This window comes from Eumetopias jubatus, unplaced genomic scaffold (genome assembly GCF_037043125.1).
Source record: "Eumetopias jubatus isolate StellerSeaLion01/CBP00866 unplaced genomic scaffold, mEumJub1_p1.0 scaffold_7, whole genome shotgun sequence".
NCBI classification, from domain to species: Eukaryota; Metazoa; Chordata; class Mammalia; order Carnivora; family Otariidae; genus Eumetopias; species Eumetopias jubatus.
This window is the reverse complement of record NW_028274813.1, coordinates 98,766,275-98,786,286: the sequence shown is the minus strand read 5'-3', so window position 1 is coordinate 98,786,286 and position 20,012 is coordinate 98,766,275. Positions and strand designations below refer to the sequence as shown.

At 41.1% G+C, this 20,012-nt stretch overlaps 1 protein-coding gene across 3 annotated transcripts in view; it reads left to right on the top strand.

Annotated features, from left to right (window-relative positions):
• The first annotated feature begins 340 nt into the window (after positions 1-340).
• ALDH1A2 (aldehyde dehydrogenase 1 family member A2) overlaps positions 341-20,012 on the top strand; it is a 92,378-nt gene continuing 72,706 nt past the window's right edge. For 2 of the 3 annotated variants that reach the window (XM_028100351.2, XM_028100352.2), the window contains exon 1: positions 341-618. In XM_028100351.2, the coding sequence (XP_027956152.1) occupies positions 364-618 (255 nt within the window). In that variant the 5' untranslated portion in view covers positions 341-363. Of the gene's footprint in view, positions 619-766; positions 1,141-20,012 lie in introns of those variants that run through there. The other variant, XM_028100353.2, reaches the window with a different exon arrangement.

Below are 20,012 nucleotides of genomic sequence, written 5' to 3'. Positions count from 1 at the left end.
AGGAGCCCCATGTCTGGCGGGATGACAGCTGTTGGCGTGAAAAACAACAGAAAAGCTAATCAAGTATATCGTTGTGTTATTTGGGGGCGAGGAGTTAAGCGCTGGAACGGTGGATCCAAGAAGAAAGATAGAGGGGCCAATGAAACATGCAACTCCCAAGAGCCTATAAGGACCAATACCCCACATCCTGGGGCGCAGCCGGTCCCAGCCAGCAGAGGGCAGCACTTGGGCGGGAGAAGCCGGGCGAGGGCGGCCTTGCGGGCATACTTAATCTTGAGTGTGGGGCGAAGGACTCGCACTCATCACTACCGGTTCCGGACCCTGCGGCCGGGGGCGCACCTCGGGCTCGTTTGTGGGCAGTGGATGTGTGCGGGGCCGCCTGCCCGAGAAAGGAGAGCGAAGGGCGCCCCCTGGGTCTCCGGGGAAGAGGGGGAACGCGCTTTCGGCGGGCCCCGGAACGCGGGTGGGAGGGGCTCCAGACGCGCCCCACCAGTGGCCGAGCCCGCTCCTTGCCCCAAGAGCCGCCCTCCGCACCCCGGAAGCTTCCTCCGCCGACACCGCGTTAGCCCCCGCTCGCTCTGCCTCTGGGGCCACGACCCGCGCGCGACATTCGCCAAGGTGCGCCCCCGGCCGCCGCCGCCCGTGCCGGAGCGAGGCCGCTCCCGCTCTCCGAGCCCCGCGCGGCCGCGGCGCGGGTTCCGGCTCTGGCCGTCGAGGCCTGCGGCGGCAGCGGGGTGGGCGTGGGTCTGTGCCGGCGGCCGGGCTCTCGCCGGCCGCACTTGACCGTGGGCGCCGAGCGAACGGGCCGCGCGGCGCGGGCGGCGGGCTTTATGCAAATCGGGGCTGCGCCCGGGCGTCCTAGGTAGGATGGACCAGCCCCCCGCGCCTCGGCCCTCACGTCCAATAAGAAAAGCCCCAGCTTGACACCTGCCTATATACAGGCGAGCGCGCCCCCGGCCCGCGGACCGCGCGCACAGCCCGCACAGCCCACGCCGCGGGCGAGCGAGACCTCGGCCCGCCACCATGACTTCCAGTAAGATCGAGATGCCCGGCGAGGTGAAGGCCGACCCCGCTGCCCTCATGGCGTCCCTGCACCTCTTGCCATCGCCCACGCCCAACCTCGAAATAAAGTACACCAAGGTAAGCGGCCGGCGAGGACCTGCCGTCCGCCGAGGCTTTCTAGAACCTTCCTTCCTGTCCATGATCTGTCAGGGGGCGAGGATGGCGTGTCGGCCTCAGGGGCCGGGATGGCCGGGGCCAGCCTGTCATCCCCGCGCGGCAGAGGGACGCCCCGTCCTCGGGCTTGGGGCATCCGAAGCCCTGCCGGGGTCTCGGGACGCCTTAGAGACTCTCCCCAACCTGAAAGCGCGGCGCCGGGGGTCGCGGTCAACGGCTCCTTACCCCTGCCGCGTCTGCCGCTGCCTTCTGATCCGATTCTCGCGGTCCGGACTGCCGCGGGCAAGGCGTCGGCACCGCTTCGACTCCTCGAGTGGGGAGGAAGGGTTCCCGCCAGGTGGGCCATGCAGCCCGGCCGCTTTCCCCGGCGGCCCTGCGCCTTCAGGGGCCGCTGGGCTGTGCGTCCCGCTCGGTCCTCAGAAGCCCGCGCGTGCGGAGCGGCTTTCCCGGAGGAACTGACCGGGCGCGCGGCGCTCCGGCCGCCTTTGCAGATGGCGCGGAAACCTGGCTGCTGGCGACCGGCAGCTCCAGTATCGGCATTTCGTTCGAATGTTGTAGGCAGTGGCAGCTCTCCTGGAAAACTCGCAAACTCTCTAAATGTGTGCAAATTAACGGGCTCGCTCTCGGACGGAAAAGAAATTATTTTTATAACGAACTCTGACATCTTGGGTTTGCCAAGCAGGATTTTTTGTTGCTGTTGCACCACATAAAAAAGAATATGCGTTCGCTACCTTAATGTAAATTGAATTTACTTTTCTATGAATTCCACATAGAAAAATACATTAATTAGACACACGGGGGGTGATTATAACATTATAGCATGGGGGGCGGAGGGAGATAGATGGGATTTAAAGTCATGTTCTCTGGAGTTCATTTTACAGTTCTCTTGTTTGATTTTCTATCCTTTCAGTTGATTTCTACCCCAAATTTCTCCCGATTAACTTAAACACACACTGCGCGCACACAATAGGGTTAAAGTTGTTTTCCATCATGCTTATTACAAGATAAACTAAATTTGTTGAGAAGTAAATTGTTTGGTTTTGGCTTAATGGTTGAAAGAAATTTTTTAAAAATCCGAATATTGAAATTTTACTTGTGTTAGTTTTAGAATACAAATCAAGGTGATTCGTGTTCTGAACGCCCGATTTATGATGGGTTTGATGTACCTGTTAGCTTTTTTAGATGGTGTGACAAATTTTTGAAAGCGATTTTAATGGGAGGTCGTTAGTGGTTACAGCCATTTAGACAGTTTGCATAACAATAGTGCCAATGTGGGGGCACAAATCTGGGTTTGGGAACGAGCCGGGAAAGTATACAGCATAAACGTTTTGTTTTATGAGGGTCCCTAACCTCTTCAGCCTCTCTTTAAAGGTCTTAAGTTCCAAGATCTCCCCGTGAGACAGGAGCGAACTCTCATATTTGGGAGGGTTCGAGTTTAGTCTTAACTTTTGTTTGGATTTTCCTCCCAGTCCCGGAAAGGAGTTTTAGGTATGCAGTAGGTATCCCAGAATTTAATTTGGAAGCTCTTCCAGTTTTCTTTTTTTCCAACTACCCCCGCTCTCTTTTTCTCTTGTTCTCCCCCAGTAGGAAAGACAACTGATTTATAGCTAATTGAAGCCTTTAATGTGGAGTCTTTTAGCTCCGGAGAGACTTTTATCCAGTATCCACTTTCCCACTTATTACAAAGAAAAACAATCAGAAATGAAATAATGGACTGTAACTTGACTCTTTAATTTGTGGGGAGGAGGCACCTTATTTTTGGCTTGACAAACAACCCTTATAAACATTGAGTAATGCTAATCTAAAGGCAAGCTCTTTTCACAGAACCTTGTTAAATCAGGTATCTGTGAACATTCCCAGCAGCTTTCCTTCTCAGCTTTTTAGCGAGGCTTCTAAATTTTCTGAGACAAGCCTCATGGGCGAGCAACTTTTTTAACGTGAAGAGCAGTGCTGTGTTGGTAGCTGAGGGTAGTGGGTAATGATTTTTTACTTAAAAGGAAAGTAAGATTAGTGGAAAGTTTTCTAAAGATTCACTTATGATCAGAAGGGAGGGGTATTGGTAATTTGAAACAGAAGAATGAAAAAGGTAGAATGGACAGTTCGTCATTTAGAACAGTAGTACCACATTCATCAGGAATTTTAATTTAAAAGAGTAATGGCTTAGAAATTATGCTGGAGGGCTTGTTGAATAACACTTAAGAAACAAATACGGCGTTTGTGTCACAAAGTGGTACAAGATAAACAAGACGGATCCTTCGTCATTTTTGTCTTCTTAAACGAATACATCTTTAGGGAAGGATATTACGACAGGATTTTTAAATGTGTTTTGGGGACCAACATGAAGTCACTACCTACGTGTAAATGGTTAGATTATGAGAATTTCAAGTAGCATGCATTCAGAAAAGTTTGCATTTGTGATCTTGTATTGTCCTGTATTTTTTCGCCATTCTTCTTCTAAAAGTATTTGGCACTTTTTATAAATGGTGGAATGGGGGAGATCATCAGAAATAAAAGTTACACCTTTGTCAAAGGTCCAGTGAAAATACTCCAGAATTACGGTTTGGTCTCCGTGGATGCTGAAAGGGCTAACGCTGTGCTCCTATATTGACTTTCACGCAGTTATATTTAGTTTTAAAAAGAAGCCTATCTCTCTGAAGTTCTAATACCCATTTTAGACTAAGGATCAATGGCAGTACCATCTTTGGTATGTCTAATTTTATTTCCTTAATGCAGTGAACTAGATCCCAAATTTTAAAAATGATTGCTTACTAAGGAATATGGTTGTTGTTCTTTTCAAAGACTGCGTTAGTCAAGAAAGAGCGCTAAGTCCACCCACAAGAAGTAGCAGGGGGACCACTTTGAGGCCAAGAGAATGCGTGCTCTCTTGCTCGTATCCTGAGAAGACTGCTTATCAGCGATCGCAGGAACCTGATTGCTTTTAGCTGTGTTTTTATGAATTAAAGCTTTTCAGAATTGTTTCTTTTTCATCAGTCTGGTTTTTAAACCTTCGTTAAGGCTGAATATATTGTAGGAGTTCACACATTGTAAAATCAAGGCTGGCACTTTACTGACTGCCCCTAACTGCAGGGGAGATTTCTTCCAGATTCCCAGAAGGTCTTTGGAATCTTTCGGTCTTTATCTCACCCTACCTTCTCTATTGTCTCTATCATCTCTTCTGGCTCCAGTGCTTCCTCCCCGTTGCACACACACACACACACACACACACACACACACGCATTGTGCGGTCTCTGTGTTGAGCATTTTTTCAGTGACCCTTTATGCCTATAACTAACAGTAACATAAGGGGTTGTATTTTCTTCCAGCAGCTGATGCTGTGGGGAGTGAGAACAGAGGGAGGAAGGGAACATTTATGGAGTACTGACTTACTAAACTAGAAGAGAAAAAATAAAAGACAGTCAACTGAAAATCAGAGCTAATGTGTGTTGGGTAACTACTATTTATTTATTTATTCATTTAAAAACTTTTTATTGAACATCTGCTGTTTTCTGGGGTCAACTTCAATTCGGTCCAAAGGCTGTTTGAGTGGCCATCGAGTATTGTTAGTATTCCTAACAACAGTGCTCTCCCTTCTGCTAGTTGGGCATTTGCCTTCCAGGAGCTTAGGGTCTTATTAGAAAGATTGAGTGCCAAAAATTAATCGTCAGCATGGCAATAGGTCAGTCGATCAATGTAATAACAATGGTGATAATAAAATATATAGTGCCACTTAAATTGTTTATGGGGCCTAATGGTTTATTTAGCACTTTCTTGTGTATCTTATTTGATCCTTGCAAAACCTTTTGAAGGAGAGAGAATAGGAAGAGTTAGAAATAATTGATAAGGAAGACCTTGGCCTTGACCTTTAAAAAACTGCTGGAACTTGCTTCACCATATACTTTGTTTTTCCTAACAGTCACATAGTTGTTTTTTATTTTTGTTTTGTTTTGGCTTGGTTTTTTGAGAGAAAGAGTTTAAGTCTTTATTCTTTGTGTTGCTTCTATTGCAAACATGGGGCGAACATGTACTGGTCAACTCCTTTTCAGAAGCTGCTACATCTGTGGCTTTTGGTTCCCTGACTTTAAATTACTATTTCTGATGTGCCTTTGAGTTGTTGTCGTTGTTGTTGTTAGGTCTAGGGCCAGATTCTTGCCTATCCCAGGGATCATTTCTTAAAAGATGGTGTGGGTCTAGTTGTTTCCAAACCTCTAATCAAGATTGTCTTGATCATAAATTGTGAATCACACCTCCATGTTTATATTATAGGAACCTCAGATTTTCAAAGAATACATTTTCATAATTGTATAGCTTTTTGATGTTTGTGTCATCTCCATTTAAACTAGAGAAGCTAACCATTTTAATTGTAGGTCTTGATTTGGATAACTCTCCTAGGGTTCTAATGCCTTCTACTGTACAGGCTTTATGGAATCATCATTTACTAAGACAATTCTGTCTTCCACTTCTATAAAATGAGGAATGATAGTTTTTCTATTTGAGGTTAGAAGATTCTCCGAGGAGGCTGTTCTGTGAGGTCTGATTTCCTTGTAGCAAGGCTGAAGAGAAGCCAGGCATGTGTAATACGTTCTCTGTTGCATTACCCAAGCCCGGTGATCAAACCGTGACCAGATCAAAAACATCTCAAATACCAGTGTATGCAGTTCTGTCTCAAGTCTTTCTCCACTGGATAATGAAATAGAAATACTGATGTATATTTTTGTCTTTTTTAGTTATCTTAGTAACAGCTTGCAGTAGTTAGCAAACTACAGACTATCTGCCTGATTTTGTAAATAAAGATTTATTGGAACACAGCCACACCCATTCAACTGCATATTAGCTGGAGCTACTTTTGGACTACAATGGTAGAGCCAAGTAGTCGCAACAGAAATCATATGGCCTACAATTTAGAAAAAGCTTGGTCGGACATGTCCTTATTAGCTGTGTGGGCAGTCAACATGTAGACAGCACACAGGGCCAGCTGTGCCTTGAGGCTTCAGAGATGCAATGGTAAACAAGGTATGGATGCTGTCTCCTGTTGAGGAGTTTCTTCACTGAGTGTCAATTCCTACATCGGCCAAATGTGAGATAATAGTAGCTACCTTTCGGGGTTGTTGTCAGGGCTAAATGAACAACTGGGTGAAAGTACATAGAATGGCAATCAGCCAAAGGCTAACTCCATTTTCATTTTTACGTTTGGAGCTATGGATGAACCACGGCCCATTTTTAGAAAGATCAGAATTGTACAGTCAATAAAGTTTTGTGAAACAGGCCATTATGTACTATTTTAATTAGTCGTAAGAGTTTAATATTCTGGGTAGCTATGGATCCCTTATATGTTTACACTGGATTTTCATCAAATGAGATCCCTTGGAGGCTTCCTTACCAAGGTCTTCTCTTTATTAAGAAGTCACTAAATCAAATAATTTCCCAGCCAGTATTTTAATAATCAAATTAGATATCTGACATTTGTGCCAAAATTCGGCATTAATGTGCCTCAGGACACCCACGTGGCTGGCCCTGAGTGTCAGATGGCAAACAACCATTTCTGGCATTTTAAGTAGTTTGGGCAAAGATGTTGCCAAGTCTTTGGCACATAAATCTGGGAGGTATAGCAGTGTTTGAGGACATTCCCAGAAGTTTTATATAAATATATATATATATATATATATACTTCATAGAAGTGGGAAGGTATTTTAGTTCATGTAATTTAAAACTAAAGAGACTTTCACTGGTCCTGACTGCCCAGTTTTGGGGCACTTCACCTTCCAGAAAGTAAAACCACCATGCAGTGACTATTTTGAAAGCCCTTCTAGCATTTCACTAATTTCTTTATTCGCTGTGACAGATCATTTCAAAGCCAGTCATGTCCCCCCAAACACCAAAAATGATTGCCATAATTTAACTTTGGATAATTTTTTTAAAGATTTTATGTATTTATTTTGAGAGAGAGAGAGAAAACGGGGGTGAGAGGCAGAGGGAAAGAGAGAATCTCAAGCAGATTTCATGCTGAGCGTGGAGCCGGACACAGGGCTCACTCTCACGACCCTGAGATCATGATGTCAGCCGAAATCAGGAGTCAGATGCTTAACCGACTGAACCACCCAGGCACCCCACTTTGGATAATTTTTAATTGCCTTTTCAGATATATCTTTGAGCTCCATTCCATTTTACCTTTCAGATATATGAGATTATCCAAGTTGAGAATTTCTTACCTCTGGCATTCCTCCATTGCTCCTTTGTTGGCCTTTAAGATGAAGTAATGTTTAAAATGTTTCCCTTCAAAATCTTAACTCTTAATGAGTTTATTTACAGCGTGTCTCTGTTGTGTCACATGATTTGGAAATACTTCCAACCTTTGAAAATTCCAGTTGGAATAATAATTGGGTGCTTTCACCACCTAGACTTCTGCTGGGCTCTCAACAAAATTTCCCTGGGGCTAAACACGGGGGTTTATTGACCTCTGTAGAATGTGGTTAAAAATTAGAATGTCTGTGAGTGAACATTCTAATTTTTATTATCGAAGGAAGCTTTCTTCTTACTTCAGTTCAGCTCTGTTACCTCCAGAAGTATGGAGCTGCTGTTTTCCTTTCCTCATCACGAGCTGACCTTTGGCGAGCCAGCGGAGCAGTTGCTTTAGCCCTAGACCTCTGGAAAGATAAAACCTATTGTCCAGCTAGAACTGGACACACCTGTCTCTTATTTGCAAAGAATTTAGGATATCAGGGGTACCCAAACACTTTCTAGTCTTGATTATAAAATATAGGGGGGAAATTTCAAAATAATTAAAGATTATATTTTTATACATTTTCTTGTACATTTTTTCATTCCTCTAGCCTATATCTTCTGATTTCAAGTCTAATGATTCTTAGGGTTTTTTTGTCCCAGGTCATTCCTAGGGATTTCTTAAAGATGAAACTTAGTCAAAAAATGGTATAAATTGGGTGGCTCTTCCCACAGGTATAATGGAAACTACCTCCAGGTAAGTGGATCTTACAAAATATTGTAGATTTAAGTAAACCAAGTAACAGGCAAAAATAACCTCATTCTTTTCCCAGTCCTCACAACCAGTACATACACCCAGTCTATGGGCTGATATGTGTGTAATGAGGGGGTGTTTATGGTGGGAAGGAAAAGGGGACATAAGAAGACCTTGCCTGATAAGACAAAATTATGAAGTGTCTATAGAAATCTACAGAGAATAACTTAAAGTCTTACTTGCCTAGGTGTGAAAATTGGAGTTTTGCCCAGAATCCTTTTTTGAGAGGAGATCAGGAATCAGTATGACTGGTTAAATTCCTGAGCAAACCCGAAACCAGTGAGTTCTGGTTTCGCATCTGTGTTTTAGAATCTGATACCCAACATACCAATATAACTTGATTTTCACAGGGAAGGGTATCTCACTGTAGTATCTTGAGGTCATTTTTAACTACAGCTAGAGCTACCCTTTTGCTTACCTGAATTTATTAATTTGTTTATTCATTTGACATTTATTTGGGCCACTTGTGTACAAAGCACTGTTAGTCACTGTCTGGCATGAAAAGATCTACAGATGTGGGCCCTGCCCTGAAGGGGCTGGATAGGATTCCCACTTGGATGTGGGGTGAGAACATGCGCACAAATAACTATGGTGTGTAAAAGAAGATGCAGATGCTTGAGATGAATGCACTTGAAGCACCATGAGCATTCAGAAAGGAGAGAGATGCTTCAGGCTCCGCAAACCAACAGCACACTGTATTGTTAGACCTACTTAACAGGAAACGAAATGTTTCAGTCATACAGAAGATTATAGAGAATAATGTAACAAACATGTTGTGCCCCTGTACCCAGATTTGTTAGTTCTTAACATTTGGCAATATTTGCTGCTCTTTTTTTTTTTTTAAAGAAATACATTGAAACTCCACCTATGACCTTCCACTCTTCTCTTTTCTTCCTCTTTCCTTCCTCAGAGACATTTATCTTTCCCATAGGTTTATGTATCTGTATATCTATATGTATTCATAAACAATATGTACTCTTGTTTTGCATGCTAATTTTTTATATAAATGGTACCGTGCTACAATTTGCTTTGTTTGCATAGCATATTTTCAAGATTCCTCCATGTTATTGGATGTATTTGTGATTCATTCATCATCATTCATTCATTGTCAGATCCCATTCTTTGAACATATTACAATTTTTCATCAATTCTACTAGTGACATTTAAAGTACTTCCAGCATTTTGCTATTATAGTAATGCTGCATTAAATATTCCTAAGCATATCTCCTTAGGTGCCTGGGTGAGAGGTTTTTCTAGGATGTATACTGAGAAGTGATACTGCTGGCTCGTGGGGTATGTGGATCTACATCTTAATTAGGGTTTGCAAATTTCTGTCCAACACCGTTACGCTAGTTCCCACTGCCACCAGCAGTCTATCAGCGTCCCTGCTACTCTCCGTCCTCACCTCTACCTGGAGTTCTCGTACTTCTTAAATTTGGCCAGTCTGTGTGAAGTGATATCTCACTGCCGTTTTAATTTGCATTGTGTTGATTTCTTGTGAGGCTTAGTATCTTTCCATATGTTTATTGGCCATTTGGCTGTCCTCCTTTGTGACTTAGCTAGTATATCATTTGCTCATTTCTGTTTGTGTATGTGTGTATTTTTACTGACTTGTAGCAGTTTTTATGTACTTGGGATTATAAGTTTTTGACAGCTTCATACCATGTGAAAATTTTCTGCCTCCTTGTGTTTTTTCTTCCTCCTCCTCCTTTTTAAGTGTAATGTCATATGGTTTTAAATGCAAAGAGAGAGGAATATTTTTATCTTTCCTCTTTTTTAAAAAATTGTATTTATTTATTTGACAGAGAGGTAGAGCCAGAGAGCACAAGCGGGGGGAATGGCAGAGGCAGAGGGAGAAGCAGGCTCCCCTCTGAGCAGGGAGCCCGATGTGAGGCTCGATCCCAGGACCCTGGGATCATGACCTGAGCTGAAGGCAGACACTTAACCTACTGAACCACCCAGGCGCCCCTATCTGTTCTTTATGTTTAGTGCTTTTGGTGTCTTTTTAAAGAAATCCATCCTTATTCCGAGTTTTTCAAGATACTCTTTTATATAGTCTTCTGAAAGTTTACTTTTATTATTAAAGAATTTATCTTTCTCATTATGTCTTAATCCACCTCTAACTGGTATCTTTATATGTGTAAGAACACAGGTAAATCTTAAGGACAAAAGATGTAACATATAGGAAAATCAAATGATATTAATGTGTAAAGAATTCAGAATTGTAGTCTGTGTAATTTTGGAACGGGATTAGGAGGTTCAGAATGTGTGGTTTTTCTCTAAGCCTGGTCTTTTCCGTAATGGGAAAATATCAGAAATTAGTCCTACTTCGGTGGATGATTTTAAGTACATGTTGGTTTCCCTAAACTAAGAACAGTAGTGCATTCTATAAACCTACATTTAAGGAGTCATTGTATAAAACTTTAGGATAATATGATCATTATAAGTTTTTCATGTCAAGACTTATTTCTCTACCTTTCTTATATTACCTAGAACAGAATAAGTGCTCAAATACTAGCTACTGTTGTTGTCTCTCCCTCTCCCTCTATCTTTCTCTCTCTCTCTCTCTCTCTCTCTCTCTCACACACACACACACACACACACACACACACACACACACACCACTCAGTTTTTGAAGGAGCGTTACCAGTTAAATAGGTAAGTTCTTCACTGTGTGCTATTTGTTTATAGGACTGGAGAAAAACTAGAGGGATGACAACTAATATAATGTGAGAAAGAATTTTGATATACCTTTTTGTTGAATAACTAATTCAGTAGGGTGCTTCATCCTGTGAGTTTAGAGAATTTAAATTATTCCTTAGCACCAAGCTCGAAAATAACATTACTTTGTATCTCATTAATGTTTTAACTCATTGTGTTTTAAACTTTTGTGTTTGGATTTCATAAGTTATTGAATCTGTGCATGTGTACCTCTAGCTCTAAAGAAGCTACTGAGGAAGAATGAAATTCTCCAACCTTAAAACTGAATCTGGCCCTTTTGTGCATATTGCTCATGTAATACCTGCCAGAGTTGGCCCCACACTTATTTTTTTAGGATGAACCTATATTCTCTGAATGCCTATATTAACTTGTTTGCCCTACTCCTAAATTGTACAATTTTTGCCTTGTATGATTATAGTTTTCTGTGTAACTCCTTACTCCTAAACTGTAGTAGATTATAAACTCTTATTCATTTTAGTATTTCTGAAGCATCTAGCTCAGTGCCTTACAAGGAAGTGAATACTTGTTATATTTTATTGGCATTACGGGCTACTAATAGTTCTTTTTAATATTAATACAAAAATTTTCAAAATGCTTTTCACATATGATTACATTTAATAATTGCAGCAGTCCCATGATGTGGATGTTATATTAATCTTCTCACTTTATAAGTGAGAAAATCAAGCCTATGAAAGTTAAATAAATTCTCCAGGCTTGATAGCTAGTAGGTGGCAATTCCAGGACTCAGTCTTCTTCCTTCTCTGCTCATAACAACAGGAGTAAGCACGATTTGAACTGTGAGCCTAAAGCTCTGCTGAGTATTGTATAGGACAATCCTAAACCCAGTTCTTTGACTACAAATCCTGTTGCAAAACGTAATTATAGTAGGTATTGTAGCTACCATTAGCAACAATTTCAACTTCACATAAGGATGAGAGTGTTCAATTTAAAAAAAACAACAAGAACACAATAAAGGATTGATATAATCAACACGCACGTAGGTGTGACTCTTTAGGCTATGGTAAAGAACTGTGTTTTTGGATTCCCACTGGCTGGGTAGCCGCATACTGCCCTTAATAAGTCCTGTTTTTTTGGTTTTTTGTTTTTTTCATTCAACAAGTGCTTTTCTTTGTTATGGTTCTTCAGATCTACTTGGGAGTGAGTCTGAGACCACTGAAAATGAATATATTTCACATTCTTTCTAGTGCTTCCTCTCTCTCCATAGGCCATCATTTTGTGTAACTTGACTATAACCTGTGTGGGAGAAACACTTCGCAGAAAGAGTCGGGTGGATATGTTGCACCTTGCCTTTTATGAGCCATCGTTTCTCACAAGGCTTAACCACATTAGATTCGTCTGTTGCATGCAGCCTCAGTGGAGATGCAGAACAGAGAAATAGTGGGCCCCAGACATTCATGCAGTATCTGTACTTTAACAGAGCTTCAGTGCCAGGAGGGTGGTAGTTGGGAGGATGATTAATGTTTTATTGTGAATGGCTCAAAAATCCTACCTAAGGAATCTGCTGACAAGTTGTCTCCTTGAAGCCAGATCTGATAGTCTTCAGATTCCTCGGTCTTCTCTTTTAGAGAAGTGTACCTCTTTAGAGAAGTACCTCTCCTTCTCAGTCAGAGGTACTCCTCACCTTTTCCACCTTCTACTCTTCTCTTCCCTGAGTATTGTTTGCTTCTCTTCCACCTCCCTAAGTATTTCTGTCAGGCAGGCCTTTGATGACATGACCTTCATTCCTTGATCAGATTCATTTACCTGTTTTCATAAAATGTCTAGTTCTGCCTGGGAACCTTTGTAGTCAGCTCTCCCAGCTGTTGGCCCGAACGGTCCTTTGGGAGACCAGAAGCAATGAACCTGGAATAACCACATTTGACTTCAATGAGCTCTCCTGAGACTTTAGTAATTACTTAATGGATTGAATTGGTGACACACACTATTCCAGATAACAGCCTGGGTTGCATTAAATTAACCTTCACAAATGGGTATTTATTGGTGTACTCTTAAAAGACTACATGTGTTGGCTGTAATTGTTCTTCCGTGTTTCTCCATGCTGATAGGTATTTGTACTGAGTGAAAAATTTCTCAGATTAGAGCCTGGGTGGTAGTTCTAGCCATTTAGTGATGTGTGTCATTGTGTTCAGCACATTGAGCATAAATCCTGTCTTGTAAACAGCAGGGAAACTAATGAGGTTTGCCCACATTCTGGTATCATTACCAGGAATTCCAACAGAGAAAAAGAGAAGGCTTGGAAAAGAAGTACACAAATCAGCGATTTCTGGAACTCTTGATGATCTGAATTAAGGAGAGAGATTATTGCTCAACATTGAGTGTAGACGTGTATGTACAAATGCGGGTACATAAACTACATTTAGCTAAAAAAAAAAAAGAAACCGAACATTTTGCTTTTAGTGAACATTTGCGAAGTCACCAACTTAGTTGTATAGAGAGTTAACGAGGGGCTTATTTATGAGTGTTTCTAATTGTGAGTGGTATCAAGGGGGGCGGCTATTGAAATAATGCAGCTGTTTAATTGATAGCCCACTCTTTGCTTTCTCAGGGCTCTTCATCATTTCAGCCAACTAAAGTTTCATACTAATTTGAGTCTTACAATTCTTGGAATGATTTGGCTGTTATCTTTATAATAAATAGCTTCTGAACTTGTTGGAAGAAACCTTTCAAATGTGATTTTTTTTTAGGTTGGTTTCAGATCTTTATTTTTATCATTACTGTTGAATAACTTGTCTGTTTGATAATGCCAAAGCAAGGGATCCAATTATTGCTTAATGCCTAGACTAGTTTTCTTCCTGGATTTAAATTTTCATAAAAGCTGGTTATCACGATGGTCTTGGCACAAAGTATGGTCCACACATCTTTGTGTTAGGATGAATGAGTAAAGGAATGAGTCCTAGAAAAGAAAATTGTCTGATTTCATTTGCATACTTACTGATAGACAAAATGCCAGGACCCGAAAGTGAATTCCAGGTAGAGTGTTTTGAAATGAATAGCTCTCTTCTGAGAGCAAGAGCGAGAGCGACAGACAGACACACACATACACATACACACACGCACGCACACACACACACGATGAAAAACTACCCCCTTCAGTCCCACTCACCTACCTCTTCCTTTGAAATAGAAAATCTGTAGGGTGTATTGTAGAGTAGTGAAAGAGTCAGAAGACTGGTCCCAGATCTGCCACTGATGTATGCTTTTTAGTGTACATGTAGGCACAGAATACAAATTCGTGGAATTAATGAATGAACAGATTGTTTGATAACTTACTGAGTACTTTCTTCTATATTGGCTCTAGGGATATGAAAATGCTTTGTGATTCTGAGTTAGTTACTTAAATTCCCTGGATATCAGTTTTATTACTTATAAAATGATAGGGCAGAATGAGATGCTTACTTGTTAACCCATCTACTTACAAAAATCACTGGATTGGAAGAGCTGTAAGGTTTCTTGACCCCCATCCTGACTCTTCAGAACTCTTTCATTTCCTGGGCCCAAACCTGGGATTAGGATCAGAAGGAAAATACTGAACTTCTTTATATGTCTTCCTTGCAGTCTTTCTGGGATCCCACATTTTGGGTCAAAGCAGTGTTTCACATACTTTCCCAAGGATGTCCTTATCATTACTGGAGAGCAGTCCACAGAAATCTGGTAATGATTCTCTTTATGTGAATGAGCGATTTAGCCGTTCATAAAGATCCACCAGAAATAGAAAATGTTGTGTTTGTTAAAGACTTACAGTACTAGAAATTTGAGAGCAGTGACTCCCAAGAGAATTCCTTCTTTAAATCTTAGGGAAAGTGGATGTGAGTACCCGGTCATGGTGGTAGAAAGAAAAGGTTTGTTGGCATTTTTCCTCCAGCCATTCTCGGCAGTTTTTCTGTCAGCCTAAGCTCATGAAAACCACGGTGGGTCGGGCAAACTCCATGACGAGGATGCTTGTCGGGAGCCTTCGGCTTTTCACTTGAGTCTAATAGAGACTTAGCACTTTGCAGGTCAGTGCCACTGCTATTTGTCTCTGACCTAAGAGATCTGGAGTTCTTCACATCAAAACCACATCTTGCTGAGCAGAGATCAAACGTAGGAAGGTAAGGATTCTGCCAGTGATTTATCATGCCAGGGAGAGCGATCAGGCCATATGGGGCCACTGCAAATGAAGTTGACATTCCGGCAGTTTCTCATAGAATGTCTCACATGTAGGTATGGCTAGTTTTTCTTGCAGAGGAATTCCGGGTCAAGTGGCAGCTTTTGGTGGCATTTCTTAGCCAGACTTACCTCGAGCATGAGGTTATTTCAAAATCTAGTCCTCGCAAGATTTTTCTAATATTTTGTTTAAATGGCAAATAGGGATTTCTTGCTCAGATATTTGAAGGTTAATTTGAGCTTTTCATTTTATGTCTCCTTTCCTTTTCCCTTTCTGGAGAAGGTGCCTATTTTAAAAAGGAAGAAAGAAAAAAACGAAAAATTAAGGTGATTTGAGGTCTGCAAAAAAAACCCCCTTTCTTCCTAAATATTAGATGTGACTTTAGGGTAATGAAATTGACTGTGTAGACTATGCACAAATGGACTAACTAGTTCATCATCACATTTTATTAACTCAGGGGTCTTAGGAATGAATTGTTACAAATATTATCCATCCAATTCTGGGGTAGATGAAGACATCACACAGACCTTTTTGCATATTTGTAATGGAGGAGAGGGAGGAAGAATTTAATCTTTTACAACATAGATAGAATTATGTTTGAAACCATTTGCTAAGATGTGAGTCAAGGGCAATAATTTTGATTTTAATTGAAAGAAAAAATCCAAAAATCCCTCTCCTCATCTAACTATATAAACAGATACATGAAAATGATCATGCTATATAAAATTCAGCTTGCTTTTTGTTTACTGTCACAAGCAGTGAGTTTAGTCTCCTGTGGAGAAATCACTCATTTCTTGTTTCAAAGACCTCTTCAACCTTAGGATATTCACTGGGGTGTTTCAGCTTCTATTTGCACAGGATGTTTGCTTTGTAACATAAATGAAAGATATTGGCATTTAAATGTAGTAGTTCATGACATGAAGTTTTAATTCAACAGAGATACCGGTTGGCCCTTTTGTGTTTTACTTTTTCATAATGAGAAAAATTATCATAAATGAATGGGCTTTGGTGGTTAGAAGTAAGTCTCATCCTGTAGTCAAAATTCACTTGATTTCCCAGGTATCTGTTTATCTGTTCATAAAATGGGGAGTATTATTCTGATTGAGGAAGTACTTCCAACTCTGTAAGGAGCAAGTTTAAATATAATAATGAAATAACAAGATGGAATTTCTCCCAGTTTCCCCTTGGCATTCTTGGAGCGTGTACAACATCCATGAAAACCTGGTAGGGTTGCCAGATAAAATATACAGCATCTAGTTAAATTTGAATTTTAGGTAAATAATGAATACTTTATAAATATAAGAATGCCCCATGATTTGCCAGTGACTGGGGACATATTATACTGAAATTTAATTGTTTTTCTGAGATTCATATTTTACTGTGCATCTTGTATTTTCATTTGCTAAAACTGGCAAACCTAAACCGTTATGCAGATGGTTTGTGATTTTTATCTGTGACCGGCAAATTAACATCACTTTAATGTAAAATTAATTGGCAATAAGAATCAAAGACTCAAGGAATCCTTAAAAATTTTTGCACTAGAATAATGAAGAGTGTAGTAGAAAGACTTTTCTTTTTAATCCCTAGCAATACTAGAGAATAAATAGGGCAGCTAGGCCCATTGTAAAGACAGCTTAATCTCCTAAATGAATTGCTCCAACCTTTTAATTCAAAATCATACAAACAAAAACATTGAGATAAGCTGGGTGCTTTTTCAAATGGGGACCCCTGTGGCTTTGAAAATAAACACTTCAGCCTCCTTCCCCCCAACACCTACACCCACAGTCACTAGCCTTTCTGATGTCTGCCATTTGCAAATGAACAGGCTGAATTCTGAGAAAGACAGAAGACTAATTAAACCTAGGGAAGATAGGCAAAGGAACATTTGCTTCCAAGCAGAAGACAAAAGAAATCATGTTGCATTCCGCTCTCTCAAGACTGACAGGAGGGCATTAAAGCCCTTTGCTGAATTTCCTCTTCTCAGAGCTCGTTTCCCACACCACTGCTCGGACCCTCTCAGGGCCCAGCAACCCTGGTATGCCAGAACCAGCCTGCTTTGGCCTGTCTTCCTGGGAGGGTCAGAGGAGGGGAGCAATCAGAAACTCCCAGAGACCAGTTCATATGTTGGATGGCCTTCACCATCTTTACCTTCTTGCCCCATCTTTTTGCCCTGTTCGTCTCTGATGGTTTGTCAAAGGGGATTCAGTTACTAGTAATGGGGAGAAGAATAAACGAATGAGTACGCAAACAAACACAGAACAAGCAGTAACTAGCTTTTTAAGAGCACTAATAAATTGCCTTGGATTGGCTGTTTACATTCAGAATCTGCATCCGTTAAAAGTGTGGGTGCGCACTACTCCAGACTTTTCGGTAGTCCCAGTAATTCTTATATCCACTGGATGAGGTGGTTTTATTATTAGCTTGTGTGGCTAAAGTCACCATTTTGAATCTCTGTACAGATGAGAAGATTGAGCCACAGAAAGTTTAAACGGCATACTCAAGTCACACCATCTAGTAATCTTTCTACACATAGGAAGTATATATATATATATATAGTATGACAGCAATGGGGAGGCAGAATTTGATTTTAGGACACCTTTGTCCATTTTTGTGGTTGAAGAATACCAAAAGGACATCCATGATAGTCAACCTAGGTTCTAGTCAAACCAGTCATATGATAAGGGACTGGGAATATTAAGACTGTTTTGGTCTGTGGTAGAAATATCCTGCCATGCCCCTTGGAATCCTGAGTCAAATGGAACATTAGGTCTTCCTTGATCTGGATCACAGGTCCCTGGAATTACCCCAGAGCCCTTTAATCTGAACGATCCAGGCAGCCTCCTTTGGGGAAGAGGCCAGCCACCCCACCCCTTACCTCACCTCCCAGTTCATTCAGATCTAGCCTTGTCCCCTGAAGGCTGCCCAAACAGAACTGTCTTCTGGGAACATGACTAATGAATGACCTTTTGTCTCTGGACTCTCATCAGTGTCCTTTCACTTTCAGAAATAGACCTTGAGGTTAGATGGATATGGGAAAAGCCGGGTGGATCTTTGCTACCTAGAACTGCTAAGGTCATAACTTATTTCTGTTTACAACACTAACACAAGTCATGTAACCATTGCACATTAGTGTAATGTGCTGGGCATACAACCTTCATTTTTAAATACTCTGACACAATCACTGTGGATTAATAGTTAAAAGCTGTTTTTAAATGTTGCCCCTCATTTCTCAGTTCTTTTGACCTTGTGCTATATGCATACTTGGGAAGTCTAGTTTGCAGTCTTTTCTAGTGAAGACTTTTCCCTTTTCCTGCCTTTCAGCCTAAGACTCAGGATAAGTGGGGTTCAGAGCATAAAATATCGGGTCCATTATTTAAAACAGTTAATTGATTTAAAATTAAAATTGATAATCTGTCCTTGTCAAAGCAAGCTTTGTAGAACCATGCTTTTGCCAGTAAGAGATTACACCTATTGAACCAAGTCCACGTCTCTATAATATCAAAACACTGACTTTAAAGTGAAAAATGCAATCAATCATCTAAGTGTGTTTTCCTATAGAATGCCATTTGGGTGTTTTTTCACTTTTTAGCCAGATGTTTTGGCGTGAAGCAAAGCAAAGAATGGAAATCAACAGAATCACTTTTGCTGTAACTACCTAGTTAGTTCAACAGGAGGGTTCTTTCCTCCCATAAGTGATCCGAGCATTTTCTTCATTCCTTTACCTTATATAGGTAGCCTCTTCATAAGAAGTAAAATAAGATGGGGCTATTTTTCATCAAACTTAAAAGTAACCTTTTTACCTTTGATTATGGTATTCAAAGGCTACCAGCTTTGCAGAGTAGCGCCCTGAGTGAGCGTCATACGATTCTTTATTACAAGAGAAATTTAATTTTGCCCAGTTGAGTGGTAGTGCTGTGTGTTCTGTGTTGTCCACAGAGCTCTTTAAGGTACAGTACGTCAGTAGAAACAATAGAGCGGTCACGTCAAAGGAGATAACGAACATATGACAAGTTCTTAAACTACTCCTTTGTACTGCTTAATTAAAGGTAATTGAAATTTTTTCTCTAGCTAGATCTGTCTGGTTATTGATTTGCTATCTGGTACTCTCCTTTGATGAGCCAAAAGCAGTTTAAGTGGCAAGCTGAGTAAAATTCAACTCTCCAAGGCACAATTTACTCAGGGTTTCATACAAATCATTTGAAGCATTTACTATTAAAAAAACAAAACATTTTATTGCGGAAATAAAACATGGCAGCTTTATGTCAAAGATTCATTGAGGATGGGAAATTATTTACACCTAACTCCTATTAATGCCTGCCGCTTTGGAATTCCGTGGAGGTTTCGATTCCCCAGTTAGAAAATTCATGGCAGCTTCTCTATATTGTCACAGCCGCGTGGCTTTGGGCTGAAAAGTGTGGCAAACCTGATTTTTTCTCTATTATCTTCCCACTGCAGAAGTGGCCAAGTGATGTGGCTTGGCTTTCGTGGCTAAATTCACTGTTTTGAATCTCTATCCAGGTAACTACTGAGATTAATAAAAACAACGTAAAGCCACTTTTAGGCGAATTGGATCCCTGTGGACAGCCAATCTGAATTCTTTATCCCATCTTCATTTCTTTCCATGGTAATAGGATTTATTACATCTTTTGAACACTGACTGCATGTTAAGTGCTATGTTAGAGTACGGGGGAAACCAAACGAAGCCAAGAGAGCTTTTTTCAAGGAACTTAGAGAAGGAAGAAACTTCACCTTAGCCAGCTAAGCCTTAGGCACATTCACATTTTATCTCACTTAATTGTACGACAGCCCTGCAAGGTAGAGGGGCCTTATTTCTGTTGTTACAGAGGAGGGAACAAAGCTCAAAAAGTTTGAGAGTCTATTTAAGATGGCTCAAGATTGCCTAAGTGGTAAAAGACAGAC